The 20,566-nt window shown below is 45.2% G+C and overlaps 2 protein-coding genes across 4 annotated transcripts; one reads left to right on the top strand and one right to left on the bottom strand.

Moving 5' to 3' along the window:
- The first annotated feature begins 915 nt into the window (after positions 1-915).
- LOC124467224 (1-acylglycerol-3-phosphate O-acyltransferase ABHD5) lies at positions 916-3,777 on the top strand. 2 transcript variants are annotated; one of them, XM_047019424.1, is made up of 7 exons: positions 916-1,162; positions 1,612-1,697; positions 1,845-2,259; positions 2,341-2,495; positions 2,585-2,696; positions 3,090-3,147; positions 3,324-3,777. In XM_047019424.1, the coding sequence occupies exons 1-7, from the start codon at positions 1,122-1,124 to the stop codon at positions 3,411-3,413; spliced, it is 957 nt and encodes a 318-aa protein (XP_046875380.1). In that variant the 5' UTR covers positions 916-1,121; the 3' UTR covers positions 3,414-3,777. The 2 variants fall into 2 exon arrangements, with proteins under 2 accessions (XP_046875380.1, XP_046875379.1); XM_047019423.1 differs by having other exon boundaries at positions 917-1,162; positions 2,967-3,147.
- Positions 3,778-7,722: 3,945 nt separating this feature from the next.
- Positions 7,723-19,379, bottom strand: LOC124467037 (SNF-related serine/threonine-protein kinase-like). 2 transcript variants are annotated; one of them, XM_047019110.1, is made up of 8 exons: positions 19,245-19,379; positions 17,068-17,399; positions 16,747-16,965; positions 16,380-16,626; positions 12,134-12,275; positions 11,337-11,549; positions 10,740-10,874; positions 7,723-10,512 (listed from the first exon to the last, which is right to left on the bottom strand). In XM_047019110.1, the coding sequence occupies exons 2-8, from the start codon at positions 17,188-17,190 to the stop codon at positions 9,069-9,071; spliced, it is 2,523 nt and encodes an 840-aa protein (XP_046875066.1). In that variant the 5' UTR covers positions 17,191-17,399; positions 19,245-19,379; the 3' UTR covers positions 7,723-9,068. The 2 variants fall into 2 exon arrangements, with proteins under 2 accessions (XP_046875066.1, XP_046875067.1); XM_047019111.1 differs by lacking the exon at positions 19,245-19,379 and adding an exon at positions 19,088-19,232.
- Positions 19,380-20,566: the final 1,187 nt, after the last annotated feature.

Below are 20,566 nucleotides of genomic sequence, written 5' to 3' on the forward strand. Positions count from 1 at the left end.
TGCATGACATGTGCACCAGCAAATACTATTTCAAAATAAATTCCTGCATTAAAATAATGTATCATGAGTTTGTATGATTTGGTCATGTATTATCACACTAGCATTTAATTATCACGTCAAACACTGCACTAAACTGTAAGTGTAAATGTAGAGTGAAAATAACAAAACCAGTCAGTATGATGACTTGAGCGAATATAATTCATTCACGTCTTACTAAAACAGCGGCCACGCGAAAGGGAATAAGGAAACTGTTTCCTCTACTAAAAAATACAATGCAGGTCACGTGAAAAAAGGATCCAAAGACTCGTAGAAAGACCGAGTCGGGGAAGGAACTAATCATTCGTTTCCTCTAGCTACAGAGCCTATGCAGGTCACGTGAAAAATGATCCAAAGACTCGTAGAAAGACCGAGTCGGGAAAGGAACGAATCGTTCGTTTCCTCTTGCTACAGCCTATACAGGTCACGTGAAAAATGATCCAAAGACTCGTAGAAAGACCGAGTCGGGAAAGGAACGAATCGTTCGTTTCCTCTAGCTACAGAGCCTATGCAGGTCACGTGAAAAATGATCCAAAGACTCGTAGAAAGACCGAGTCGGGAAATGAACGAATCACTCGTTGAGAGGACTCGTTACTCCCGAGTCCTTATAAGGATTCGTTCAAAATGAACGAATCGTTCACGAACGACACATCACTAACAAACACACACACACACACACGCAGACATTCCTAGATATACTTTGCTTCATTAGTAGGCTATTCTCCATTTAAACGAAGACCAGTATCCAATCACTGTCACAAAGTTCACATTTAAAAACAAGAGTATCAAGAGAATATTAAAACAATGCACCCCACTAGACTACAGGTGGTGAAAGGTCAAACTAATCATGCTGTTTACGATGTCATCGTGGCATCCTCAACTTCCCTGTTGTAAAGTGACATTTTGCCTTTATAGCCTCAGTTATTGTTAATAGACAGAAGAGAGATAAGAACATATGCGTTACTAAACTTCAAGTTGGCGTTACTAAACTTCAAGTTGGCGTTACTCAACTCCGACTTGTCATTACCATCACAGTGTAGAGTTGATCAGATGGAGTCAAGGGAGAGGAGCTGTCACTGTTCAGTATGCGGAGGATGGCGGAGGAAGTGCAACCCACGGAGCCGAGGTAAGTGCATATAAACAACTTTCTGTGAGGCATTACTGACACCTGTTTTGATATGCCAACACATTTCTAATCAAGTGTTTAACGTAGGCTACAAGTTTATATAGCCCGGGCAGCTTTGAACGTGTATTCTTGGTGTCATTTACTACGCTAAATGGTAATCTTGATGTCCCATTGCACGAAATATACAATCATACGCCTTTGTCTTAATTTGTAGATTCAGTTATCCATCCGACCATAATTGAAGTGTAAAAAAAAAAAGCTTTGAAATATTTTGTTGTGGTGAAAGAACTAATTCCTTCAAAACATCGGAAGCAATTTGACAGACGTATTAGCAAAGATAAACGGTCGGATTATAGGTCAAAGTTCAGTGACTCATGAGGTTTATGAGTTTTCTCAAAAGAACAGTTTACGCAATGTGTGTATGTGTGTGTCTGTGTGTATGTTTGCAGTTCATGGTGGATTTCTAGTTGGCTTCCTTCTTGGTGTCCCACGTCCATCTCAAAGCTCAAGGATGCAGAGGCAAAAATGCTCACGTGTAAGAAAGATTGAGTACAGTATCCCCATCTCTCCTCTTATGTGTGCATCCAGTCACATTTTTCTCGTATCTTTAATCCTTCATGTCTCTCTCTCCCTCCATTTTTCTCCCCTTGAACCATCCTCCACCATTTCCCTCTTTAAACAGGTGTCAGAAACCCATTTTCCAGGCAGCATGTGCGTATATCAGATGGCAACTATCTTTGGACCTTAGCCTTTACCTCTCAACAGCGATCTCTAGACGGGGCCCAGCCCAAACACCGAGCCCAGCCTCGGCTCAAGCCTCCCCTGGTCCTACTCCATGGTTTTGGGGGTGGCTTGGCGCTATGGGTCCATAACCTGGACGCTCTCTCAGACTTCGGAGCTGTCTATGCCGTGGACCTTCTGGGCTTCGGCCGGAGTAGCCGGCCCCAGTTTGGCATTGACCCCCAGCAGGTGGAGGAGCGGTTTGTGGCCTCCCTGGAGGAGTGGAGGGAGAAGGTGGCTCTGGAGCAGATTGTGTTGCTGGGACACAACCTGGGGGGATATCTATCTGCAGCCTACACACTAGCATACCCACACAGGTAGGGGAGCCTGAGAGAGAGAAAAGGTGTTTGTGCGTGTGGGTATTTACCATAAATAAGGAAGGTTGTGTGTCTGTGCAGGGTGAAGCACCTAATCTTGGTGGAGCCGTGGGGATTCCCCGCCCGTCCAGAGAAGACCGATCACGAGAGCAGAATCCCGGTGTGGATCAGAGCCATGGGGGCCGTGTGGAGCCCTTTCAACCCCCTGGCTGGCCTCCGACTGGCTGGACCTCTGGGTTAGCTAGCGCCCGACACCCAGTACCTCTCTAACAGGACCAAACTGGGTTTGTAAAGATGCTGATTTGGTTTATTTATTCTCCTCTAGGGCCAACGCTTGTCCAGACGATCAGATCGGATTTTAAACAGAAGTATTTGTCCATGTTTGATGACAACACTGTGTCTGACTACATCTATCATCTGAATGTACAGACTCCTAGGTTTGTACACACACATACATTAATACATGTATACATTTGATTAATTTAGCAGATGCTGTTATCCAAAACGACAAATAGTGAATATAAAAAGTACAGTAGAAGATCAAGGATCAGAAGTGCCGTCAGAGTCAAGGAATAATATTTCACCATACACATATGTACACAGACACACACAAACACACACACACACTCCCTACACACATGTACACAAAAACACACACTCAAATTCCCTACACACACAGAGTGCTAAGCTTCTCCCTCACTCTGCAGTGGAGAGACTGCATTTAGAAATATGACCATTCCTTATGGTTGGGCCAAGAGACCCATGCTGGAGAGAATTGGACATATCAGAGCTGACATTCCCATGTCCTTCATCTACGGATCCCGCTCCAGCATCGACAGTAACTCCGGATACACCATCCAGAAAACCAGGCCGGATGTGGATATCAATGTGAGAATTATCTGCCAATAGATAGCAGTTCTATCAGCGAGGAGTAATGGATTTAGAAATTCACTTTCTATCTTGTTTTTATTTTGCTCTCACACATTTCTTTCTATCTTTATTTTTCTCACTTGCTTTCTCTCACGCTTTTTCCTCTTTTCTCACTCTCTCTCTCTATCTCCCAGGTGATTAGGGGAGCAGGTCACTATGTCTTCGCCGATCAGCCAGGTGACTTTAACCAGACCATCCTCAAGATTCTAGCAGACATGGATTAGAGAAGGGAACTGGAGGAGAGAGACTAGCAGGAAGAGAGGCGGGGGGGCAAAGACAGAAGGAGATCGCTGAATCAGGAAGAAGGACCCACACACATGTACAGACCTGGTACAGAGTTGACTGTGATTCCAACATGATGATGATGATGAAAACAGTAAAGATGGCAGTTATGGCGACTTAATTGTGTCCTTCACGAAAGTCTTATGTGTCTCTACAGTATACTCAGTGAGTCGTGCTGATATTATTTAATCTTTCTTTCGAAAAATGTACGAGATGAGTAGGGATGAAAATAACTTGTAGTAACATGTACAGTTGTTGTCAAAGGATGGTCCGGTACAGGTGTGTCATTGGGATGTAAATAACAGTTGTAAATAAACATACAGTACAGGATGTTCCCTACAGTTCTAGTTTTGCTTATTCATTAGCAGGCTTTGCTGTATACAGGTCAGTGTGCCCTAAAGATCCTGATAACAAAAACTTCTAAAATGGAACAGAATGTTCTAAAAAATTATTGAGCAAGTTTCTGCCAGATGTTTTAAGGAGTAGTAGTTTGTCCCAATGGGAAATATTGGACTCTATCTAACTAGACCAAAAGCTAACATGTTGGTTTTACCTTTCACCTTCATTGAGTTTTGAAATTGAGTTGTTTTCCTTTTCCAAAAAAATGCACTACAATTTTTTGTTCACTCTCGAGTAAACTTCTCTCAAACCAGACCAGCAGAGGGCGATAGTGTCATCACAATATGTCTGGCTGCTGTGGGAAGGGACCCATCTGTCCGTTAATGCACAGCCTTACATTCTGTTACATTTACATTTTAAAGTTTGCTCGGCACGTTTGCGGCGGAGGCCCCCGAAGACGGCTTGTGCTCTCTCTTCCAGTGAGAGGGAGAGTGGTTAAAGTTCTGTGGATCCATGTCTGCTCAGCACCTGGTATTTAAAAGTGCCACTTCACAAACACATCTTATGTGTCACCTTGTTTTTAGCAGTGACATCCTTGCCAAGTCCTCCTCCCAACCATCGCCCCCAGAGCCGTTTCCTGGCAACAGGGTAGCCACGGAGACCAAAGACTTCACCAACACCAGCAAAAATATAGGAAGTGATGCATGTATGTCCTGACAGGGGAATTAAGGGTTGTTGATTTACTTAAGGATGGTAGCTGGTGTGTATTGAGTCAGCGGGTGACAATCAACGGCTACATACACAGCCACCGTACACAGCCACCGTGCATGGCCACCGCACACAGCCTCTGTGCACAGCCACCATACATAGACATACATGAACACAGCTTTGGATCTGGCTTATGTCTACAGAACCTAATATGGTTTCTGTACATGAAAGATAGCAAACACCCCCTCCCCTCCATGTGAATGCACACACACACACACGTACTGAGACTCACACACACACACACGTACTGAGACACACACAGACACACCAATCTCATTTCATTACAAGCTAAAACTCAGTGACAGGCGAGTGACAGGAGCTGAGTTTGGCCATAATTGAATTTCTGAAACACAGGGGAATTGGTCTGCAGTGCCAGCGATACACAGGCACAAACAAACGTGGACACACATACACACAGATGCACATACCCCTAATTCACATATACTCGGTGTAAGCTCTGAAAATGGCAGCCCACCTGGCTGCTTTCTTATCAGAGGCAAGAGCTCAAAACAAGGTCCTGGGGCCTTGCTGTCTTATCAATAGTCAACAGCAACACCACACACAGTGGCTGTCTCCTTTGTGCAAGGTGTTATGCAACCTAACACTTCTAAACCTCTTGCACAACCCAACACAGACACGGATGCAGCATTAAAGGTTAAGTTGATGGCCCTGACAGACCACTTTCTCTGCATTGGCAGGCAGCCAGCTGAAGTGATCCTCTCTCCAATCAGATTCTATTTAAGTAACCACAAACATGAAGCTTACCTCCAACTTTGCATAATCGCATCCCTCCTCAGTCCATTTGTGCAGGTGGTTACGAGTGCAGAGCTGCAACCAACCAAACTAGACAGGCAAAGGAACAAAGTGTATTTTGTATCGAACCACAAGAGCAGATTGTGTTCATTTGCAGGGCGGACAAAGACTAGTATAATGAGTCTCATTCATCACTCGAGCAACCCTGGCCTTTGTTGTCAAGTCCTGCAAATTTAACCTGGGTTTGGATGAAATGGTTGAGATGGATGAGGCAAGGTGCTCCCTGGAGATGAGCAACCAAGCAGGTTGTTCAAGTTAAATCGTTTTTTTAGTGTTAATTCGATAGTAATAATCATAGTTTGGGAAATTTGCCAGTACTTGCCAGTCCTGACCTTATGTGGTTTAACCGATCTGTCTAAACTACATCTCATTGATTTCATAGATCGCTTCCAGTAAGAACGAATGTTACGTATCGACATTTCCATAGTTACTGCACTGTTCCATAGTTGAATAATCAATCATTGATAGACAGTGGACCCACATGCAGTTTGCAGCCATGGGATATTTCTAAGAACTGACATTATGATGTCACAATAGTATCTGTTTATTCGGACACCTTTTGTCACATCATAAAAGCAGCAGTCTAGATTAGAGTGTAATGTCATAAAAGTGTTTAGATCTCTACCCTTTGTAAGGTCATATTCAAATTTCTTGTTTTCTTAGGATTCAGCATTATGCAATCTATTTGTCTTTTCCAAAATTGGATGAAAAGAGAATTGTAACTGAGATCGGCAATAGGCTCCTCACCTCTCATTCAATCAAACTGGCTGGTGAATTGCAACTCTCTCGCTCGCTCTCTCCTTCCTCGTGCTTCTCATGGAGTGACAGGTCCTAATGATTTCAGCTTTTAATTGTGACGGTGTTGGACTGACGCGTTGCATTTGGGAAAGCACACAGCAGTAAGGCTTTGCCAGCTGCAGAAAACATATCTGACACTTCTTTTCCTCTTCAAAACTGAAGAGACTGAATAGAGGAGTTATTTTTTCACACAATAGATCAGGATTTGTTTTCTTCTACAGACTCGGGGCTGAAGTTTCAGATTGCATAGTCTCTGAGACATCTACAAACACAGACGTATACTGTACATGAAAGTAAGCTGAATAAAGGCACACGCTGCCATTTCCTTGGTGTCACACAGTGAGTGGGAAACGGGTAAACAGGCAGCAAAACTGAACAAACACGAGCCTCCCTCGCTTTCGCTTACATCACTAAGCATACACACTGCTCATACACACAACCACACACAAACATGCACACGAGCAAACACACACACACATTTACACACACAAAACCACATCTATCCTCAAATGCACACACAGCTACTTTGTAATAGCTGTTGGGCTCATCCCTTCTCCAAACAGTCAGGGACCATGTACCTTGCTCGGCTGTGTGTGTGATACGGACCATGGGGATAATCACTCTGTCATTGGGTTTTCCCATTGTAGCTCTGCTCTGTCTGTGAGCTGTGTTTATGAATAGAGGTGTGTGGGTTCAGTCAGGTTTTTTGTAAGAATTTATGTCAACTGTTTCCCTCTCCATGTGTGTGTCTGAGTGTTGTTATACACTGCCGGGCCCCAAAAAGTTGCCACCTGGATATAACTAGGCAAATAGGTAGGTCTAGGTTCAGCAACAGCATGTGCTCAAAGAATGAGGTCAGCTAACTACCTGAATACACTGAATGACCAGGTTAGATTTTTTCTTCCCTGATGGCATGGGCATATTCCAAGATGACAATGCCAGGATTCATCGGGCTCAAATTGTGAAAGAGTGGTTCAGGGAGCATGATTTATCATTTTCACGCATGGATTGGCCACCACAGAGTCCAGACCTTAACCCCATTGAGAATCTTTGGGATGTGCTGGAGAAGGCTTTGGGCAGCAGTCAGACTCTACCATCATCAATACAAGATCTTGGTGAGTGATTAATGCAACACTGGATGGAAATAAATGTTTTGACAATTCAGAAGCTTATCGAAACAATGCCACAGCGAATGTGTGCTGTGATCAAAGCTAAAGGTGGTCCAACGAAATATTAGTGTGACCTGTTTTTTTGGCCAGGCAGTGTATGTGTGTGATGCTAAAGGTTGTAGGTCAATAGAGTTCACTAGCCTAAAAACGACAACATTATTTGTCCCCTGATCTGTTGTAGGACGTCAAGATGTTAAATCGGATTACAATGCTCCAGAACTTGCTGATGTGAAGATTAGAGGCCTTTCAGTAAAGCTCATAGATCATTCTCTCTCTCTCCCACACACACACACGACTAATGTATAACTGGTGTGCAACCTTAAACATTCACTTCCTGTTCAAAACAAAAGGTCCCAGACCATACTTTATTCACAACTTTTTAATTATTTTTGTACACTTTTATATCATATACATACAGTACGTTATGCTCAAGACAATAATTTTATGGCACATCCATTTTGTTGTACATTTTGTTTGCAGTCGTTGGTATTGCTGTTAGGCTACAGAAAGTTACTTAGCTAAGAGTTAGGACCCAGAAGTCCGATGGACAGGTGCTGTTCTCTGGCTGATAGGCCTTGATGGGAAGGAAAGTAGCGACGGCAAAAACACATGCACTGTCAGGTATATATCCTACAACCATCAACACACACCAATACATGAAATAGGAGGGCTGGTTAAAGGAGGCTGGGGGACATGTGGCTTTTGCCCCCTCTCTGTTGCTTTTGTATTGGTACACGCTACAGTTGTAGTCAACAGCCATGGTCCTAGAGAGATACAGTGCATGTGTGTGTGTGTGTGTGTGTGTTACATAACCCTCTACCAACCGTACATCTCCAGGACCAGGAGTGGAGAACACAGGTCTATGGGAAAGACTTTAAATAGAGCTAAACATACTTTATTAAATACTTACAAGTTCTCTAAATACTACAGTTTATTTCGACATATGTACAAGTCAGTGAGTTATCAGTGACTGAGAAGTGTGTGTATGATCCGTCCATGACAGTCCATAGAAGTACAAAACTAAGTGTGAAAAACTATCAGATAACACTTTGTACCCGCAATATGTAGCATTTGCAATGCCTTCTTCTCTATTCAAACGTTAGTCACATCATGGTCCTATCTCAAACCATTTCAGTCAGCATAAAAAAAGTTTGACATGATTGTCTAAAAACATGGGTTAAAAAAAGAACTGGCCTTTAAAAAAAAACTGCATAACACAATATAAACAACAGGGCAAATGAAAACATATTCTAAAACATTTTTGGGGAGACAGGGGAGAGAGGAGGGACATGGAAGTGATTAACAAACAAAAGATTGTCGTTGTGCAACATCAAGTAACAATGCAGTAGCATTTAGAAATCTCAGAGTGCACATAACCCCACCCTGACCATTCAGCCAGCTGCTGTCTCCTCTACAATTTGTGCCCACTCTGACCTCGTCAGACCAGACTCTGTGTGTGGAGAGTGACACAGCGTTTTCCCAAAGTGCTTCAAGAGGTAGAAAATAAATAAATAAACCAGTTGTCCACACACACACACACAGAGAAATAGTCACTTGACAGTGGAGTGAAAACTTAAACCCCAAAGCCAAAAACGATTTCTGGCATCACATGGGTTGGTTAGAGGAGGGAGGAGTGAAAGAGTACGGAGGGGAGGAGTGAAACAGAAGGGGGACAAGACGGAGGATAATGGTGATGGTGGTGAGGGGGGTCTAGATGACCTGGCAGCAGCTGTGTGGGGTGGGGGTGCAGAGGAGACCCTCTTTGGGGCTCCTGTGGATGTTGACCGAGAGAGTCTTGTCGGTCAGAGGCATCTGCATCACGCGGTTCTTCAGATTGTGGTGGTTCTCCCTGGCCAGGTCTAGCTCTCCCAACCTCAGGGTGCCCGAACAAGGGCCCTCCAGCAGGGGGTCGGCCAGGGGGTCCAGGGGGGTTTGGTGGTGGAGGTTCCCTCTGGGCGACGGACCACCCAGTAGGGAGACCTTATCCAGGCTGCCGGTGGAGCCCCCCATGCACATCCGCCACATGGGCCGATCCTGGGGCTCCCCTACGCCGCCGCCACCCCCTCCTCCACCCCCTCCTCCTCCACTCGTCAGGCTGTGGAACTGGGAGCTCAGACATAGGCTCATGAGCTTCAGGCTTTCTACCAATCCACTGCTGGGCTTGGCCGAGCCCATACTTTGACCCGCGCCTCCCCCTGGACTAGCACAGCTGGGGGGGCTGCCCTGTCCCGTTACCACCCTGTCTAACCCTTTGTCTCCTCCCCCGTCTCCCCCTTTCTCAAGCCCCTTCCCTTCCCCGTCTCCCCCACTGGCACAGCTGGAGGGACTAACGTGCCCTGCATCCCTCCTCCCTCCTGCTCCTCCTCCCCCCTCCCCCCCTTCCGAGAGACTCCTGCCATGTCTGTTGCCGTTGGCGACGCGTACCATGCCCTTCTCCAGCGGTCTCTTCCAGTGGCTTTCTGAGTCGTCGTCGTCGTCGCTCGTCTCCGAGCCAGGGGATGTCATGGCAACGGTGGCTGCCGGGGGCGACTCCAGCAAAGACGACATCCGGTTGTTCACGTTGGTACAGAGGAGCAGGGTGGGTTTGGTTGGAGGGGCAGGCGCCCGCTTCGAACCGCACTCCTTTCTCTCCTCCTCCTCCTCCCTCTCCTCCTCGTGTATCTGATTGAGGATGGGTGCACTCTTCCGGGACGCCAGACGGTTGTTGGTAGAGGAGGATAAGGAGGGGGCTTTGCATCGAAGTACCACCTGAGCAGGGATGGCCGAGGGGGAGGAGGAGTCCTCCTCCTGCTTCCCGTCCTCCTCCTCGTCCTCCTCCACGCTGAACAGGCTGGGGCTCCGCGGCTTGGAGGGGGCAGAGGGGGCCAAAGAGCCCAGCCGGAGGTGGTTGGTGTGGGGCTTGCCCTGGGGCCTGAGCCCCCTTCCCTGGTTCTGTATGCCAGGCTGCAGAGAGGGCCCTGCTGAGGGAGGTGCGTTCGAGTCGTTCTGTCGTCGCTGGTTCAGGTCCAGTAGAGCCGTTTTTGGACGAGGGCCGTTGTGGAGGCTCTCAGCACTGCGGGCAGGGGACTGGGGGCCTCCGGGGTGGGAGATGGAGGGCCCTCCAAGACTGTCCCCAATGTCTTGATGCACGTCCACCCTGGTGGGCCACGACTGCCTGTAAGCCGGATGTGAGGGTGAGGCGGAGAGTTCAGGAACGAAGCAGAAAACAAATTTTTCTCTGACCACTGCAATGCTTTCTTTCTCTCCATTCTGTCCTCATATACTTGCTGCCACATATTCTCCCACAATGTGTCTATTTGCGTGTGTTTTTTGCACAGTGTGCATGTGAAAATGCACGTGTGTGGGGGCGCGGTTTGTGCGTGCTTGCACATGTGTGTGTACCTGAACTGGGCTTTGCTGGGGCTGGCTGAGCGTATCTGGTTGTGCTGCTCTCTCTCCTGCCTCTCCCTCAGAGTCCTCTCTGCCAGCAGGAAGTAAGTTGCTGTGATGTGGTTGTACTTGTCAGACTCAAGGGCCCTAGGGGAGAGAAAGAGAGAGAAAATAAGTGCCATAATCAAGAAAATGCTGGTACATGGTGTCCTATAATTACTGGCGCGTTTCTATACTACACTGTGAGAATAATACTTAACATTAGAATGATGAATGTCTACCCTTCAAAAAGAACAAGCTGATCAAAGCCCTGACGGCAAAGTCCAACTGCGGCTCAAGATTAGGGGAGAAGGGTGGGGAATCCATTTAGCGTGACACCAGCTGAGGACCGGGCACTTGTGGCCAGGGTGCTAATGACAAATAAATGGATGATGATGGGGGCAAGGGGGGGCAATTAAGTGTGGCACCAGCTGTCCTGATTCATAGTGACAGATATCCAAGGATGTGGCAAAAAGACAGTTATTAAGACTGATGAAGCGGATTCATTACCTACTAATGACAGGTTCTCATTGGTGTGTGAGTGTGTGTGTGTGTGTTCACATGTCTCACTCTGTGATGGTGTCGCGGTCCGCAATGCCGCCTAGAACCATGCGTTGGATGATGCTACCCTGCTCCTCCTCTGATAGGCTGCGGTAGGACACGAGGGGTGTGGTCAGCTTGGTGGCAGGGGAGGGGTCAATGCCTTGAAGCCAATCGTGCGCCTCAATCAGCCCCAGAGAAGCGCGCTTCTTGGGGTCCCTCTGGAGCATATGACCTATCAAGCTGGAGAGAAAGAGAGAGACCACATGAAGACAAGGTGCAACATGAAATCCAACCATGGACACAAACATGCCTTGGGCATTCAGCAGATACAGACACATACACACTCTTTAGCATACTGTATGTTCACTCTACAAGAGCATGGGAATAGGCCATTTGGTTTGACAGGAGCCTGGTTAAGTGGTTTATCCTACAGAGAGTTATGCTCCAGTGTAAGCTCACAACAGCACCTAGTTATAAATAGAGGCTAGAGTTTAATGGATGCATTAGATCCACTCAACACGGTGCCACAGCGCTGGTAGTACAGGGGGTTGCAGTAGAGTGGGAAGCTGGACAGAGAGAGGGACAGAGAGAGAGAGAGACAGAGAGGAAGAGATAGAGAGATAGTGAAAGAGAGAGAGGGAGGGGGAAGAGATAGAGAGATGGTGAAAGAGACTGAGCAGAAGAGATGCTGTGCGAGGCCTCTCTCTCTCCATCCCTCCTTCGCTGTCCCTACCACTCTCCCTCTTCACACGTCGACAACCATGAAATATGCAGCACCTGCAGAGTACTCTCAAACTGTGTGTGTGTCTGTCTGTATTACTCACTCTCTGCAAGCGTGGGAGATGTGTTGCGGCACTGTGTATTTGCAGTCCATGATCATAGTGAGGGTCTCGCTGTCGTTGGCCTCCTGGAAGGGGGGCTGGCCGCACACCAGCATGAAGAGAATCACACCCAGACTCCAGATATCTACACACACACACAGAGAGAGAGAGAGAGAGAGAGAGAGAGAGAGAGAGAGAGAGAGAGAGAGAGAGAGAGAGAGAGAGAGAGAGAGAGAGAGAGAGAGAGAGAGAGAGATGAGCTTACATGTACTGTGTATACAGTGTTCATCACAGCACACAATGTCATCTGAAACAACACCTCAAAGTCATTTTGACTAAACATAAGATAACAAGGGGAGAAAAGGTTGAGTTTTTTTTTTACGCATCATGAGCATCCTCAGTGACCTACATAACTTATGCGTGTACCCATTCAAATGAAGCATGAATCATATTTGACCAGGACATCTGCATAAATACGCAAGCGCAGCCGGGACTGCTCCTGGGTGTTTGCACTCACAAATACCCAAACACACTCACTGTCACACGCCTGTGAAGAGGCACATGCTCGCAGGGACGAGTGTTCACAGGGGCGGATCTAGAGATTTTCATTTGGGGTGGCAGAAGGAAGTTGTTGGGTGGCCTCCTGGAGGCGAATCAAACCCAAAGTAGGGGGGTACAGTACTCCCCATGGTAAATTATTAAGCTAGAACATTGTAGTTTAAATTAAACAGTAACATTAATATTATTTATTGAAATGTTCTGTAATGTACAAATAATATTTTTCCATGGGAAGATTGAGGTTCATGTTGTTAAATTGTAACTTGTTTCACTACATGCTCTTATGGTTCTTCCTTTTGGGAACGTTTTTTCACAATGTCTGCTTCATGTTTTGGCTACCCGCAATGTTTGGGGCTATCTCGTTGTTATGATCAGAGACCTACGCACTTTTGTAAAGCTCTCTCTTTGGATACAAGCATCTGCTAAATGCATTAAAAAAAATTTATATATATATATTGAAATGTTCTGTAATGTACAAATAATATTTTTCCATGGGAAGATTGAGGTTCATGTTGTTAAATTGTAACTTGTTTCACTACATGCTCTTATGGTTCTTCCTTTTGGGAACGTTTTTTCACAATGTCTGCTTCATGTTTTGGCTACCCGCAATGTTTGGGGCTATCTCGTTGTTATGATCAGAGACCTACGCACTTTTGTAAAGCTCTCTCTTTGGATACAAGCATCTGCTAAATGCATTAAAAAAAATATATATATATATATTGAAATGTTCTGTAATGTACAAATAATATTTTTCCATGGGAAGATTGAGGTTCATGTTGTTAAATTGTAACTTGTTTCACTACATGCTCTTATGGTTCTTCCTTTTGGGAACGTTTTTTCACAATGTCTGCTTCATGTTTTGGCTACCCGCAATGTTTGGGGCTATCTCGTTGTTATGATCAGAGACCTACGCACTTTTGTAAAGCTCTCTCTTTGGATACAAGCATCTGCTAAATGCATTAAAAAAAAAAAAAAAAAAAATATATATATATATATATATATATATATATATATATATATATATATATATTGGGGTGGCAGCTGCTACCCCTTGCCACCCCTTAGATCCGCCACTGAGTGTTCACATACGCACGCACACGCAACAGCACACAACATGTACATGTACCGATTACACACGACCACGGGTGATTGCAAATCTGCACACAGGAAATTGGGTCAGTGTGTTCACTCATCCTTCATAGCCCCTCACATGTTTGAAGAAATGGGAAGAACAGTCTGTCTAAGTAGGAGCTCAGCTGAGCATCCATGCCCTCCAACCCTCCTCCCATCCATGCCCTCCAACCTCCTCCATCCATGCCCTCCAACCTCCTCCATCCACACCCTCGCCCCCTCCTCCATCCATGCCCTCCAACCCTCCTCCCATCCATGCCCTCCAACCCTCCTTCCATCCATGCCCTCCAACCCTCCTCCATCCATGCCCTCCAACCCTCCTCCCATCCATGCCCTCCAACCCTCCTCCATCCATGCCTCCCTGATCCAATGACACACATTCTGCAGAGGCAAGAAAATACAGCTACTGTAAACACGTCCACCAAACCCCGGTCTCGGTTTTCACTGTCCTCTGCTTTTGGTCCATACCATGAAACTTAAATGTGAGTTCATCTATCTTGTCTCGATGCCAGTAGTATGGAACACAACCAGGTGAACTGATGGCATTAGTATTGGATGTTTTAGATTTCACGTCAAGTTTGTCATAGTACTGTCAAACTTGCTGTCAGTGTCAGTGGTATGGTTTATTGATATATGAGATGGCTGAATTCAAATCACCCGTTTAATCCTGAAGGATAGTCAAGGCCATTTTCTACGGAGACCATGCTGGTGGAGAAAAACTAGCCTTGTTATCGGCACACTTTGGGGTCCTAAGTATCCTAGCAACAGTGACCCCAGCTCTGTCATTACCCTGCCGGAGGTCCACTAAATTCCTGGATAACTTTATTTATAAACCAGCAGGCTGACAGCTCACTGGATCACTTTATTTATAAACCATCAGATGGAAAGCTTTCTAGAGAACTTCCTTGAAGTACAGAACATGTCACAGTAACTCGGTCATTATCGTCCACAGCATGGATATTAGTAGTGACAGCTAGTTATGTGTTTAAACACCTCCTGAACCTCTCTTTCAACAACCCGGTGCTGAGATACAATCTTCTCTCGATAACAGCCAGCACCCCTTAATTTCCTATTTCCTTATCCCTGAGCCAATCTTGGCTTCATTCAATATCACAATTCCAGTCAACATTGTGCAATATTCTAGACAATGGTACATTCAACACAACTTAAATAGTTACGCAAGACATCAAAATTGCATTGGTACTATTACTGTGGAAAGCCAATGCTAATCTTGTCAAATAGACTGTTCAAATTCATGACATTTTCTTGACGCAGTTCCAAGTGAACACATTCGCGAAGCATGATAAGCATCCTTATCATCCAATCAGAGCTCAGGTCTCTGCTTATCAGCTCTCAGAGGCAGCTCTGTGAAGACAATCCCCTCAAATCTTCAGCAAACCAGCACGTGGGCTCGGAACAAACTGCCACATGCCCGCCAGGCTCCCTCACACCTGACCGGCAGATGTCACCTTGGTAACGGCTACCGTCTGCCCTTTTCGCTCCAGGTCTCAAACCTCCAGTGCTCAAGCCCTCCCACATGCTCGGTCCACGGGTCAAACCTTTTACACCATGTCCAAAACATACATGTTACATGACCAACTGAGATCAAACGATACTACAACACATTATACGACTAAATCAACAGTTTACAAACAAGCACAAACCCACACCATGGGCATGGGTTTGTTTTCAAATGTGGGGGCGACAGATTTGCAGTTTTCAAAATTCAACCTAAGCCGATGATACACTGTAAAAACACTGCTGATCCAAGCACACACCACATCTGAAATCTGGGTCAAACACTCAGACAAGATGTTAAGGGACAAATGACCGATACAGAGCCAACCAATCACTGCAGGCCTTAGCAGCCTACCACTAACCAATCACTGCAGGCCTTAGCAGCCTACCACTAGTTTTAAATCTAGTGACACACAGTACACACACAGTACACACACACGGTACACACACACACACAGTACACACACACACACAGTACACACACACACAAGCACGTGTGAGCATGTGCAAACAGCCACATGCCGTTTCTTAGACTTGAGTGTTTGTGTCAGTGTGGGCACTCGGATCATCTGCTCGGCACAAAAGAGGAGGACCACAAAAGAGAGAGAGAGAGAGAAAGAGAGAGAGAGGGGAGAAAAATAGGAGAAGATTGCCGCTGTTTCTCCACTCAGTCAGAAAAATGAAAACCATTTGTTGTTGCCCTCTACCTTTTGGTCGGACGCACAGGCCTATGGGTGGAGGGGGTGAATACTGATGCCTGTTCTCTTTCTCTCATACTTTCTCTTTCTTTTCATTTCATCATCATTATCAGATATGGGACTTGAGATAAAAGGACGTAATGTCCCAGAAAAAGTACTACACACACTGTGGACTATGGCCTCTGTTACAATAAACCCAGCACACAAAGCAAATCCACACAGACACATTAAAAACACTTTGTATACTCACAGCAAAGGCATCGCGTCACAATCTATTTGCGCTAAAGATAGAATGAGTACGTGCCATATCTCAAGAAAATACACACACACACACACCAACCTACCTACAGCGGGAGCATCGTATTCGTCGCCTAGCAGTATCTCAGGAGCAGAATATGCCAGGGAGCCACAGGAGGTGTTGAGGGTCTTCCCGGGCTGGAACTTGTTACTGAAGCCAAAGTCAGTGAGTTTGACCAGGCCCTGCTTTTCAAAGAACACCACATTCTCCGGCTTCAGGTCCCGGTGCACCACATGCAGTCGATGGCAATAGGAGATGGCGTGAACGATCTGGGCAAAGTAACACTTGGCCACCTTCCAGAGGGGAAAATTAGGTATTAGTGATCAAATACAATTAGGTATTGATTCAATACAATTTGTTGATTTTTTTCCAGCAGGAAAAAGACACACAAGCGAGCACACACACACACACACCTCTTCGCTCAGGCCTCCCTCGTGCTTCATGATGCAGTCGTACATGTCTCCGCCATCACCGAGCTCCAGGATGAGGTAGAGTTTGGTTGCCGTGTCGATGACCTCGTACAGGCGCACCACGTTGGGGTGCTGTACCAGCTTCATACAGCGCACTTCCTGGAACAGGTGTGCCCTGGCAACGGGGTCCAGCTTGGTCTTATCAATCACCTTCACAGCCACCTGTGACGGCCACACAAGACACAGCACCAACAAAAAATTTTGAAGATTACATTATTATCGTTGTTGTCTTCATCAACGTGGTGGAGAAATGATGAACAGTACCTTTTCCCCCGTGAAGACATGGCGTGCCAGCTTGACCACGGCAAAGTGTCCACGCCCCAGCGTCTTGTCCAGGTCATACAGGCCGGCAATCTTGCCATCGTGACCTCGTTTGAACCCCGCCATGGTGCCTGGGGAGTAAGAGGACAATACTGCTGTGCCCTGATCTGAGGTCAGCCGTCCATCATCCTGGTCACTGGTCCAGGACGGGAACAGAGGCGAAATTCAGTTTGTCCTAGATCACTTCCTGTGGACACCTTCTAACCAGGGGCAGGTTGGTGGACAAGATGTTAAGACCCCTGGAGGTAAATGCACTCAGATATACTTCTCAGATCCTGCAGGAAAAGATGGAAAGAAAGACAAACAGAGATAATAGTATTTAATCAGATATCAAGGAATTATCATCATATAGGCGTGCAGCAGAGCAGGTTACTTATTCATGTGTCCACACACCTTACACACACACACACCTCATTGTGAATTGCCAACTATGCATGACATTCCAGTACCACTGAGCCAAGCACGCACAGTCTGTGCTTCAGAACATTCCTGACAGGTGATTCTCACAAAGGTGTGTCATTTTCTCTAGGATCATCATAGTTACGCTGATTGTATCCAACATGACTTCTACAAAACAATGACACAACTATTTTACTTTTTAATTATTAGGAACAAGACATCATGTTTCTAGGACAAATATCAACAAATGTGTTTCTCTCGGTCTCTGGTTTCTTTCTTTCTTTCTTTCTTTCTTTACTCTTTCTCTTACAGTAGGTGTGGGCAATCCATTTTGGTTTCATTCATTCTCTCTTGTAAACAAACTTTTTACCTTCTTGACAAGACCCGCCGTGGGCGCATCAGACCAACCACAGCACTTACCCCCCTCCACCTCCCTGCCCAACACACCCAGCAAACAACACAGAGCTGAAGGATCAAAGCAGACCACACACTGAGCTGTCGTAGTCCAACCAGGCCACATCAGAGCCCAGACCAGGCTAACAGGATTATGTTGTTCAGGGTGGAGGGTTGAGTGATCTGATAAGCCCCGTACTGACAATCACCTTCAGAAATCCCACCAGCTGGCAACAACTGTACTTGTGTGTGTGTACGTGAGTGTACGTGTGTGGGCCTGTGTGATTGTGAGCTCTAAGCTCTGCAGATAAATGAGATGGAGAGAGTCAGCCACAGACTGCATGCAGCCAACTGGGCCACAAACCAGACCAGAGAATGTACCCGGAGTGGACACAGCTAAAATGGGTGCAAATTCAAATCAGACGTATACACAGACATGTTGTGTAACTGTACCATTTGCAAGTAGTCTATTGATTTTCTTGTTAATGGACAGTGTACATGGTTCACTGTAAAGGCTGGGTCAAGGTCTAATACCCGTAGACATTTCATTCATCAATCTTCACAACAGGAATTTGACAGCATGACAGCACTGAGGAGGCCCAAAGCTGTCAATCAAAATGACTGTCACATGAATCCCAGAAATGCAAACTCCTTTCAGAAATGAATACGTATAATTATTCAGTATTATTATTGTTTTTCCATTATTATTATTATTTGTAATATTGTTATTATTAGTAGTAGTATCTCTACTTTATATATTTGTATTATTATATAAACATTTGGGCCTAGTGCCTGAGAATGACCAACAACGATATTCAAATGATGACTGAAAAGGCTGCATCAAAAAAACATAGCCTACTCCTGCTTTATGGAGACCTTTCTGTGTTGTCCGTGTCAATATACCCAGGACTGCATCCAAGTTCTCACTGATTCAAAATATGATGGGATACATGCTGACGAAGCCAGTAAGCAACGCTCTATTACTGCATAAAGCAAAGGAGCGACCACAATGGAAACAGCTAAAATTCAATCTGCCTGCGCATATATAATCAAACATGCATTGGTCACTATTTGGCTTAGACCTCGAAGCATACAGTGAAACAAGACATGGCACAAACATGGACAAAGCTCTAAGAAACCGTGTACATGTGCTGTGAAGCGCTGCACATACCTGCCTGGTCAATAGTCGCTCAGGTGAAAGCTCCTGTTCTACAGCGTCTAATGTTGGCTATACGTCCTTTCGGTTATTTACGGCTGTTAAAGGACCATTTGCTTATTTTACAATCATAAATATCAAGCTGACAAGATTAGTCGGTAATGGAACTTACCACTGCAGCAAATAACAGCACCTCACGAAAAAAAATGTCCAACATCAGTGAATCTGCCAACTCTATCAAGCGCTTGAAGCCACACTGCGCATACTTGCTCGGTCCCATTCATCTCTGACGTCAGAAGTACGCACACCACAAAGCATGTTTATTTCTGTATCAAAAAAAAAAATGTTTATTCATATCTTACTGCTACATGAGTCAACCGCCAGCTTTTTTATAATCTCAATAGCGCGAATACATAAAAAAAAATATGATCTTACATTTACTTCATGGTCTTGGCCAGCCCCACAACAATGTGATTGTGTGATTTAACTGTTTGCATTACTGTGTGGGGGAGATGTGTCATGTCAGCTAGGTGTCATATCAGCTGGAGATCAATGAGAAAGACAGCGACATGCCATCCTCAACCATGATTCCACCTAATTATCCATGATAGTAGAATACATTTCGACAGAAAACGCATGGATGGATCTCTCATCTTTGTTCCCCCTTCTCACGTTGACACAACCAATTTATGTGTAGTTTAGATTTTCTCATGTAACTAATTAAGTAATGTTTGTATCCGACATCCACATAAATTCATAGCGATTACAACTCTGTAGTTACCCATTATCCGTTCTCATCACTGAACCAAGGCAAGGGCAATGTTCAGTTACGTAATATAAGCACTTTATAGTGTGGAACCTGTTTGTCAAGGGAGGCCCATACAATGAAGTACTGAACAGTTAGGGTGAACCTAAACCAAAGACATGTGCTTTACATAAGTAGTTCAGTGCAACTTCTCCAGTATTCAATGTCAAACATTATCATATGTACAACTTAAGTCTTTGTGCTTTAATAAAAAGATAAAATTACATACTTCCATGAATACCCTTGACATTTTGATTGCAGTTGTAAAACCTCATACTTTCTGGTAGTCTTTATTTACACTGTCATTTCCAATCTGAACAATTGACATCCAAGGTGTCATAGCACGAATATTAACCTTTTGCTGCCTTCTAGTGTTTTGGGGGGAGAATGACAGGTACTACTGATCCTAATCCATCTGCCAAATGCTTGCTACTTGATATTCAATTTCAATTACAACTGAAGGACAATTTACCTTAAAACGTCAGTTTGTAACATCCTGCATGCAGACTTTGAATTGGCATGACGAATGTAGTGTAGGGGTATAACCCTGAGAATATCTCATTTTGCTAGAGATGTCCACAGATCCCAGATCGTTATAGTTTTTCCAATACTGAGCCAATAAAGAACAAATTCTCTATTTTCAACACATTTACTTCTTTTTTTTTTATCCACACTGGTACTTGGTCACA

This window comes from Hypomesus transpacificus, chromosome 4 (genome assembly GCF_021917145.1).
Source record: "Hypomesus transpacificus isolate Combined female chromosome 4, fHypTra1, whole genome shotgun sequence".
NCBI classification, from domain to species: domain Eukaryota; kingdom Metazoa; phylum Chordata; class Actinopteri; order Osmeriformes; family Osmeridae; genus Hypomesus; species Hypomesus transpacificus.